The sequence below is a fragment of the Xenopus tropicalis genome, chromosome 6, assembly GCF_000004195.4.
Source record: "Xenopus tropicalis strain Nigerian chromosome 6, UCB_Xtro_10.0, whole genome shotgun sequence".
NCBI classification, from domain to species: domain Eukaryota; kingdom Metazoa; phylum Chordata; class Amphibia; order Anura; family Pipidae; genus Xenopus; species Xenopus tropicalis.
The window spans coordinates 23,653,036-23,663,621 of NC_030682.2; the positions used below are offsets into that span (position 1 = coordinate 23,653,036).

Genomic DNA, 10,586 nt, shown 5'->3' on the forward strand with positions numbered 1-10,586 from the left:
GGGGAAGAGCTTATATTTCCCCATAGCTTCCCATTAAACCAGTAGAACCATATTGGTAGTTATTACACTGGGATCCACCTTTGTTTCTGTTTACATACCAATTGAATACTACAGGACCACTGATTGGAGGTGTATGTATACTTGTATGTGTTACTTATATGTGTTTTAACTGTTCTACTGCTGTTTTGCTACTTGGTAGTGAGGCCCATATACTAATAAAGTTTGCCTTCTTATTATTTGGCCTTAGGTGTGGCTTTTATTTATGAGAAGTGTCTGTTTTCAGTTTATGTCAATTTTCCCTGAACTCCTTTATAAAAAAAACCCATTAATAGTGATGAGCGAATCTGTCCCGTTTCACTTTTGCGAAAAGTTTGCAAAACTTTGAAAAAATTCGTGAAACTGTGAAAAACTCATGAAATGACGAAAATGACGTGCGCCAAAAGAGAATGCCACACACGTCATTTTCACATTTTTTTGCCGTGCGTGAATAAATCTGCAATTGGCAAAATGCAGAAATTCATGTCTGCTAAATATTTTCGCTCAACATTAATCTTATATTTCATTTATATACTGAGTAAGCCTTTGGTGGGGGGGGTCATTTTGGTTATAGACGCAGAATAATGTCAATGGATTCTCAATTTTGTGTCTATCTAAACGCTTTGCACTTGCATTTGTGGTCATAAATGCATTTTCTTTGTGCTCATAATATATTTGCTTGCAGATGTAATTGGCATTGGCTTTTATAAGGGAAATGTTAGTAGGGTTTTATGAGTTTGATAACTGATATCCCAAAGTGTGTGTGGAACATGTAAGTAAAAAAGTAAACATTTCTGGAATTTTAGGACAAATCTATATTCTCTTTTAACTGGTTTTGATTTATTTAATTTCTTGGTTCTTTTACAGTCAGTTATCTGAGCTGCTAGGTTGTTGTGAGGGTAACTAGTATGGTCATTATAGTATGATCCACATAGCAGCTACAATGTGGTATCGTTTCCCAGCTCATTTTGTGATTATAAAATAACAATTATGCAAACTTATTGGAGCTTCATACAGACATTTACTAGGTTTAGTGTCTCTACAGTTTGTCATTTCAACTACTAGCTTGTTGTTATGTTAACTGTGTTATGACATAGTTAAAGTAAAACTACTGCAGGCAGCTGCTGTTGTGCTTCACTTTGCCGGCTAGCTACTAGATTATCGCTATGGCAACTAGTATGGCCATTATGACATCACCAACAGAGCTACTGCTGTGGGAACTAGAATGAGCATTATGACATCACCAACAGAGACAATGCTGTGTGGGTACTAGATCCCAGCTCAGTTTGTCTTTGGAAACTCAACATGATTGACCTAATTTTTTTATTCTATTTATATTTTCAAATATTTCTTACTTTTTTATTCCAAAAATATTTTCAAACTGTGAGTATAAAAAAGGGGTCTTTACTTCTATATTATTATTATAGTATTAGATTTATATTAGCAATTTACTGATTCACTTTCCTTTTTTATGTTTGTACAGCGGCAGAACCGTGAGGCCTGTGGGAAACCCTCCTGTGCGGCAGTGATGGGCCCCAGGTATTCCTATTTATTGATCATTTTGATGACCATTGGAATCCTCACGCACCATTGTGATTGTGCACCAGTTCTGAAGATCAAAAATTTTGATGTTTTACATCATCAACTGACTCTGAGGCCAAATACCCGGAGTCTTATTCCCTGCAAGTTTGCTGCAGTGCGTCCAATAGATGCAACCAAAATGGTACTTGAATGGGGTAAAATCTCTGGAGATGATGGAAAATACACCCCTCTTATCCAGCTGAATAGCGATGGAGTCAAAACTTTCTCAGAGGACGGCAAGAAATATGAGCTTTTTGTACCCCTTGTAAGGAAAGGGAACTGCACCTTGGTTATCAAACCCACCGGTGCTACAGACAATGGAGCTTATGAAGTTTGGATGACACTAGATGGAGAGCTGTATGAATCGTTTTCCCGAACCAGAATTACAGTTTCGGGTGGGTCACGGGCATTAGGGTCCCGTGCAGAAGCTCCAACTACCAAAATGACCCCAACAGCCATAAAGAATACGGCTGCAATGAACTCTAAAGAGCCAATAGGAGTCAAGAACAGCAGTAACTTCTTTGCTTTACTTCTTGAAAAACATGGAAAATCGGCAATTATTGTGGTGATAGCGGTTCTATCATTTCTTACACTGACCTCAGTGACATCCCTGGTTGTATGGTAAGTCCAACAAACAAGTGACTAGAGCTTTGTGATTATATGGAAATTGCTTTTCCAACACCTTTCTGCTTTACTTACAATTGCAAATGTTTATTTATGGCGTTCTTTTAAGGAAGCTTCCAGCAACTTTACAGTTTCTCTTTTATTTACTTACAGTTGTCTATATTGCTGCTCGGGAGATGAAGAGCCATCTGCGGATGAAGAGACCCCAAAGGAGAGCACCCCACAAACAACTCAAGAGTTAGTAACCTGTTCAGAATAATTTGTTCATTTTCTTAACCCTTTGTTTATATTTATTTCCATCTAACAGGGTTAGAAACAGGGAAATGGGGGTGGGGATAGGCTTGGCAGATATTATATGTCTAACACAGGCCTAAACAGTATTAATTCATCAGAATATATCATTTGATGTCTGGTGTTTTTAGCAATATGTAGAAGTTTTACCTCATTTAATTCATTATTTCAGTTAAGTAGGTGTAATGATGATTAAAAATATTCTACAGAATCTAAAAAAGTTCAATATTGGGTTATGTGTCTGATAAAAGTCCTTCTTATTCCTAAAAGTATTCAAATGTATTGTCCTTTCTTTGTTTGCAGGGAGACCAGTCTCCAAGTTGAGGATGAGACCACATCTGAAACATCTGGTCAGAAAAGGGGTGAAATAGTATCATATGAGAGAGAAGAGCCTGCTAAATATTCTACTTCGGAATCAGAACCAGACTCGTCATATAAAGGAACAGATACTGAGTCAGACTTAAGTGACTCGGGATAAGTGAGACTTGAAATGTGAAGTCAGCATCTGATGCTCAAAACTAAGGAAGAGCCATAAGAAATACCTGTAATTGCTACAAATATGCCAGGAGAGTCCTGAATCACAGACCCCGAAATGGGCGGGTTTTGGGTGGATTGGGGGTGTGATCCCCTCACATTTCGGTCTGTGATTTTAGACTTAATTCTGCTAGATACTATATATCATGACCTGGATGAATGAGACAGAAGACAGAAGAGAAACTAAATTAAAATTCTCACTAAATTTGTGAGAATTTGGATATTTTTTTACTTAAATGTTTAAGCTGATATGTTTATACAATAAATAAGATAAAATATACAAACAACCGTTTTGAATTGAGGTTTGAATTTAGTTTTTATTAGCGGTGGCTAATGGGGGGGTTGGGGGTATCAGTAATTAATTTGTATGAATGTACTTTAATCAGATGGGGTGAGAAGAAATTTGGGGTCATTGGGTAACTGTTGGGATGAAATGTGTGCAAGTGAGGGTGTAATAAGGGTTTCAGACCCTGTGACAGCTGAAAGAACTAGGAGTGTAGAGGGACCACCGGCAGAATTCTTTGGAGAGTACTCTTTATCGTTTGTCAGTTTCAGCAATTTTTGAATTTGGCTAAATCCAGAAAATATACACCAAATATTCCACCTATACCAAACTCTATTGAAATGTAACCCCCCCAAAATGACATCATCATTATAAATGGTTTTAATTGCCGTACACTTTAAAGGAACAGTAACACTAAAAAATAAAAATGTTTAAAAATAATTAAAATATAATGTACTGTTGCCCTGCACTGGTAAAAGTTGTGTGTTTGCTTCAGAAAGACTACTATAGTTAATAGAAATAGCTGTTGTGTAGCCATGGGGGCAGCCATTTAAATTGAAAAAAGGAGAAAAGGCACAGGTTACATAAGAAGATAACAGATAAACTGTGTAGAATACAATGGGAATCTATGCTACTTATCTGTTATCTGCTTAGTAACCTGTGCCTTTTCTCCTTTTTTCAATTTAAATGGCTGCCCCCATGGCTACACAGCAGGGTATTTATATAAACTGTAGTAGTGTTTATGAAGCAAACACACAACTTTTACCAGTGCAGAGCAATAGTACATAATATATTTATTATTTTTATACACTTTCATTTTTTGGTGTTACTGTTCCTTTAATGCCATATAAGTTTTAGGAGTCATATTTGGCCAAATCTGAATTCTAAATAGAAACCTCTGTGCCTATAATAAACACATTAGCACAGCAGTAGCACCATTTATATTTGGTATAAGTATTACCCTCTTTTGGTCACTAGGGCACTAGTTCTTCTGATAGCTACTCTATGTGGATTGTTTGCTGGAGTCAGAAATTCCCTGTTCCTGTCTTTTTTTTTATTTTTTTTTCAAATTTGAATTCAGCAAAAAAAAAAAAAATGGTAGGATTTGGGATTTGGTTGAATTTCAAACTAAATCCTGGTTTTGGGACATCAGTAACTATAAAAATATGACTTTACGTCTATACAGGTATAGGACCCGTTATCCAGAATGCTCGGGACCATGGGTATTCTGGATAAGGGGTCTTTCCGTAATTTGGATCTTCATACTGTCTACTAAAAACATTAAAGGGAATCATTTAACCATTAAATGAACCCATTAGGGCTGTTCTGCCCCCAATAAGGGGTAATTATATCTTAGTTGGGATCAAGTACAGGTACTGTTTTATTATTACAGAGAAAAGGGAATCATTTAACCATTAAATAAACCCAATAGGGCTGTTCTGCCCCCAATAAGGGGTAATTATATCTTAGTTGGGATCAAGTACAGGTACTGTTTTATTATTACAGAGAAAAGGGAATCATTTAACCATTAAATAAACCCAATAGGGCTGTTCTGCCCCCAATAAGGGGTAATTATATCTTAGTTGGGATTAAGTACAGGTACTGTTTTATTATTACAGAGAAAAGGGAATCATTTAACCATTAAATAAACCCAATAGGACTGTTCTGCCCCCAATAAGGGGTAATTATATCTTAGTTGGGATCAAGTACAGGTACTGTTTTATTATTACAGAGAAAAGGGAATCATTTAACCATTAAATAAACCCAATAGGACTGTTCTGCCCCCAATAAGGGATAATTATAACTTAGTTGGGATCAAGTACATGTACTGTTTTATTATTACAGAGAAAAGGGAATCATTTAACCATTAAATAAACCCAATAGGGCTGTTCTGCCCCCAATAAGGGGTAATTATATCTTAGTTGGGATCAAGTACAGGTACTGTTTTATTATTACAGAGAAAAGGGAATCATTTAACCATTAAATAAACCCAATAGGACTGTTCTGCCCCCAGTAAGGGGTAATTATATCTTAGTTGGGATCAAATACAAAGCACTGTTTTAGTTTTACAGAGAAAAAGGAAATCAATTTTAAAATCTGAATTATTTGATTAAAATGGAGTCTATGGGAGACAGGCTTTCCATAATTCAGAGCTTTCTGGATATCGGGCTTCTGGATAACGGATCCCATACCTGTACTGCAAAGATAGATTACGTCAAAAAAATATGCACACTCCATAATAACAATACAAAAGCTTTATTTTAAACAAAAATTGTGTGTACCGTATATTCTTGAGTATAAGCCGATCCGAATATAAGTTGAGGTACCTAATTTTACCCAAGGGTGGTAGTAAGTTTCTTTTTTTTTTTTATTCTATACTGTACTGCATGTGTGTAACTTTAAAACTTTAAATTACGGTACCAGTAATTAATAATAACAATTAATATTAATGCACTTGGCACTTTATAAATAAATGTTAATGTAATGTAATGTAATAGCCTCTTTTTAAAAGAAAATAAACAGCACTATAAACTGGCTGATGACATCACTATATAAGTGGCCAGTAACACCTCCAAACAGGTTAAGATGTAATAGGACACTCAGAAGAAAGCAAGGAAGACAACCTGTATTGCTGAACTGCAACCCTCCTGTAATGCCGAGGTATGTGTGTGCAGGTTTTTATTTAGGTAAAGGAGGGAGAGCAAGTGACGATTGTGTCACTTATACATTAGTACTTATTGAAATACGGAGCGTAGGCTTACCGATGTAGCGCACCTTATAATCACCACAATCAGAGGTGGGCAGTGTAGTGACTGACAGCTGAGGTTACTGAAACTGCTGGACACAGGGGGGCCGCAGGGGGGCGTGAGGTCACTTCCGCCCCAGGCACTACTGTGGTGCACAAAAGGGCGCGAACAGGCAGTCTGTGCGGTTGGCGGGGGCAGAGCAAATTTTTAGTCTTAAACCAACAAATGTATTTTTAGCTGTAATATTGGTGTGTAGGCGCCATCTCAGTGCATTGTGCCTGAGTCTGAGCTTTCAGAAGGAGCCAGCGCTACACATTAGGGCAGGGGTCCTCAAACTTCTGACCCAAGGGGCCGTATCAAGGGCCCCTCAGACTGTTGGGGGGGCATTTAGCGCCATCAATAGCACACCCCCCCCCCAGCATTGGCGGCAAGATGTGGCCCAAACTGGTCGCATTTCCCCCAACCCCTCCCCCCCCGGCGCTCCCTTCATTCCCGCTGAGTCCTTCCTGCCGTTCGTCCTCCCTCCCAGCTCCCCTGTCCTGCTCCCCACTGAGTCCTTTCTCTCCACTGCCAGGGGTGAGGATGCAGCGGGGGGGCGAATACGGCCTATGGCCCATAGTTTGAGGACCGCTGCATTAGGACAACACAGGGTTATTAGTCGCTATGGCTTTACTTCCATTTTTCTCCAGTTGAATTTGCCCACACACAGAGAAAATGGAAGACACAGCCTTGTGTGCCCTTAGCCTAAGGCTAATGTCCCACAAAGCAATTCAGTCGCCTGCAGTAGATCTCTGCTACCACGGGCAACTAATCTCTCCTAAATGCCTTTCCATTGGCTACAAAGGGAATCGCCTGATGGATAAAAAAGGTTGGGGATCCATGATCTAGGGTTTTCTGGTGAGTCCTTCTCATTCCAGTCAGACTCTGCTGGTATTTAAGTGTAAAGAACCCAAAAACTTGAATATAAACATTCACCATCAAAAAGCTTGTGAGTTTCTATAGAAGGCAATGGGAGTCGTCCTAGACAAAGTCAGGTCATATTTGCAAACTCAAATTTTTCAAGTTTTTTTTTATAGTTTTTTATTCTAACGAGCAGGCCCGGATTTGTGGCGAGGCCACAAACGCCTGGGCCTAGGGCGGCAGAAACTTAGGGGCGGCACAAAAATTCTGGCATTTTGCTCCCATACGGAGCACTGGGGACTTCTCCCCAGAGCTCCATATGAGAGTTTAAATGTCCGCGCATGCGCGCTTGCGTCGGCGCGGTGGGAGGTGGTTTTGTTCGCGCATGCGCAGGGGGGAATAGGGGGCAGCCTAGGGGCGCCCGGATTTGAAATCTGGCGCTGCTAACGAGTTTTCCTTTGAATAAATAAGCGAACATTCAAATGCAAATGTATTCAGTTTAAAAAACAAACTTGAATTCACAAACTTTACTATTTAAAAACTGGCAAGGCCATGTAAAATTCAGTGGGAGTTGTCCTTATTCAATTCTAGTAACCTTTGTTTCATTTGAGGTTTCAGTTTTTTGTAATTGCACAAAAATTCTTACAAAAATAGTTTTCATATTTTTATTTTTTTCATTCCACATTTTTTATTTTTGTGAGGGTTTTTTTTTTGTTAAATTAGACAAATTTGAATTTTGATAAATAGCACTCCCAGTGTTTAGCACAGCTGAATACAAACACTCTAAACGTGACCAAAATGTGAGAATTTTTTGTTCACAGTTAATGCCATTTTTTCATATTCTCATATTTGATTATGGTTTTTAATTCATTTGGGTATTTGGCTGAATATTTTGTGGAAGATTTGGTAGTTGGCCAAATCCTAAATGCTTGGGACCTCGGGAATTCTGGATAAGTGGTCTTTCTGTAATTTGGATCACAATTAAAAAAATAATAATATGAAATAAACCCAATAGGCTTGTTTTGCCTCCAATAAGGATTAATTATATCTTAGTTTGGATCAAATACAGGTATAGGATCCCTTATCCGGAAACCCATTATCCAGAAAGCTCCAAATTATGGAAAGCCCGTCTCCCATAGACTCCATTTTAATCAAATAATTCAGAATTTTAAAACTGATTTCCTTTATCTCTGTAATAATAAAACAGTACCTGTATTTGATCCCAACTAAGATATAATTACCCCTTATTGGGGGCAGAAAAGTCCTATTGGGTTTATTTAATGGTTAAATGATTCCCTTTTCTCTGTAATAATAAAACAGTACCTGTACTTGATCCCAACTAAGATATAATTACCCCTTATTGGGGGCAGAACAGCCCTATTGGGTTTATTTAATGGTTAAATGATTCCCTTTTCTCTGTAATAATAAAACAGTACCTGTACTTGATCCCAACTAAGATATAATTACCCCTTATTGGGGGCAGAACAGTCCTATTGGGTTTATTTAATGGTTAAATGATTCCCTTTTCTCTGTAATAATAAAACAGTACCTGTACTTGATCCCAACTAAGATATAATTACCCCTTATTGGGGGCAGAACAGCCCTATTGGGTTTATTTAATGGTTAAATGATTCCCTTTTCTCTGTAATAATAAAACAGTACCTGTACTTGATCCCAACTAAGATATAATTAATCCTATACCTGTACAAGGTACTGTTTTATTATTACAGAGAAAAAGGAAATCAGTGTAAAAATGTTAATTATTTAATTAAAATGGAGTATATGGGAGATGGCCTTCCTGTATATTGCTTTCTGGATAACATGGCGGTATGTTTAAATAGTCATCCTTCTCTTTGTCTGCCTGTAATACATACATCCCAAAACATAACACAACATAGTAACAAAGTAAGTTAGGTTGAAAAAAGACATACGTCCATCACGTTCAACCATAATGCCTATATATAACCTGCCTAAGTGCTAGTTGATCCAGAGGAAGGCAAAACCCCATATGAAGCCTCTCTAATTTGCCGCAGAGGCGAAAAAATTCCTTTCTGACTCCAAGATGGCAATCGGACCAGTCCCTGGATCAACTAGTACTAAGAGCTATCTCCCATAACCCTGTATTCCCTCACTTGTACTGAGAGCTATCCCCCCTACCCCTGTATTCCCTCACTTGTACTGAGAGCTATCCCCCCTACCCCTGTATTCCCTCACTTGTACTGAGAGCTATCTCCCCTACCCCTGTATTCCCTCACTTGTACTGAGAGCTATCCCCCATAACCCTGTATTCCCTCACTTGTACTGAGAGCTATCTCCCCTACCCCTGTATTCCCTCACTTGTACTGAGAGCTATCCCCCCTACCCCTGTATTCCCTCACTTGTACTAAGAGCTATCTCCCCTACCCCTGTATTCCCTCACTTGTACTGAGAGCTATCTCCCATAACCCTGTATTCCCTCACTTGTACTGAGAGCTATCTCCCCTACCCCTGTATTCCCTCACTTGTACTGAGAGCTATCCCCCATAACCCTGTATTCCCTCACTTGTACTGAGAGCTATCTCCCATAACCCTGTATTCCCTCACTTGTACTGAGAGCTATCCCCCATACCCCTGTATTCCCTCACTTGTACTGAGAGCTATCTCCCCTACCCCTGTATTCCCTCACTTGTACTGAGAGCTATCTCCCCTACCCCTGTATTCCCTCACTTGTACTGAGAGCTATCTCCCCTACCCCTGTATTCCCTCACTTGTACTGAGAGCTATCTCCCATAACCCTGTATTCCCTCACTTGTACTGAGAGCTATCTCCCCTACCCCTGTATTCCCTCACTTGTACTGAGAGCTCCCCTACCCCTGTATTCCCTCACTTGTACTGAGAGCTATCTCCCCTACCCCTGTATTCCCTCACTTGTACTGAGAGCTATCTCCCCTACCCCTGTATTCCCTCACTTGTACTGAGAGCTATCTCCCCTACCCCTGTATTCCCTCACTTGTACTGAGAGCTATCTCCCATAACCCTGTATTCCCTCACTTGTACTGAGAGCTATCTCCCCTAACCCTGTATTCCCTCACTTGTACTGAGAGCTATCTCCCCTAACCCTGTATTCCCTCACTTGTACTGAGAGCTATCTCCCCTAACCCTGTATTCCCTCACTTGTACTGAGAGCTATCTCCCCTACCCCTGTATTCCCTCACTTGTACTGAGAGCTATCTCCCCTACCCCTGTATTCCCTCACTTGTACTGAGAGCTATCTCCCATAACCCTGTATTCCCTCACTTGTACTGAGAGCTATCTCCCCTACCCCTGTATTCCCTCACTTGTACTGAGAGCTATCTCCCCTACCCCTGTATTCCCTCACTTGTACTGAGAGCTATCTCCCATAACCCTGTATTCCCTCACTTGTACTGAGAGCTATCTCCCCTACCCCTGTATTCCCTCACTTGTACTGAGAGCTATCTCCCATACCCCTGTATTCCCTCACTTGTACTGAGAGCTATCTCCCATACCCCTGTATTCCCTCACTTGTACTGAGAGCTATCTCCCCTACCCCTGTATTCCCTCACTTGTACTGAGAGCTATCTCCCATACCC

General features: G+C 39.6%; 1 protein-coding gene across 1 annotated transcript; it reads left to right on the forward strand.

The window, feature by feature from the left end:
- Positions 1–1,421: 1,421 nt before the first annotated feature.
- On the forward strand, positions 1,422–3,348 carry LOC116411773. Its single transcript, XM_031904636.1, has 3 exons — positions 1,422–2,238; positions 2,395–2,478; positions 2,836–3,348. Exons 1-3 carry the CDS (start codon positions 1,508–1,510, stop codon positions 3,008–3,010), a joined length of 990 nt encoding a protein of 329 aa, XP_031760496.1. The 5' UTR covers positions 1,422–1,507; the 3' UTR covers positions 3,011–3,348.
- Positions 3,349–10,586: the final 7,238 nt, after the last annotated feature.

What these genes read in the sequence shown, in the direction of transcription:
- LOC116411773 (XM_031904636.1), top strand. Translation starts at nt 1,508, where the DNA reads ATGTTTGTACAGCGGCAGAACCGTGAGGCCTGTGGGAAACCCTCCTGT. An exon ending in GTGACATCCCTGGTTGTATG is followed by an intron (nt 2,239 to 2,394) that starts GTAAGTCCAACA and finishes ATTTACTTACAG; the next exon opens with TTGTCTATATTGCTGCTCGG. An exon ending in ACCCCACAAACAACTCAAGA is followed by an intron (nt 2,479 to 2,835) that starts GTTAGTAACCTG and finishes CTTTGTTTGCAG; the next exon opens with GGAGACCAGTCTCCAAGTTG.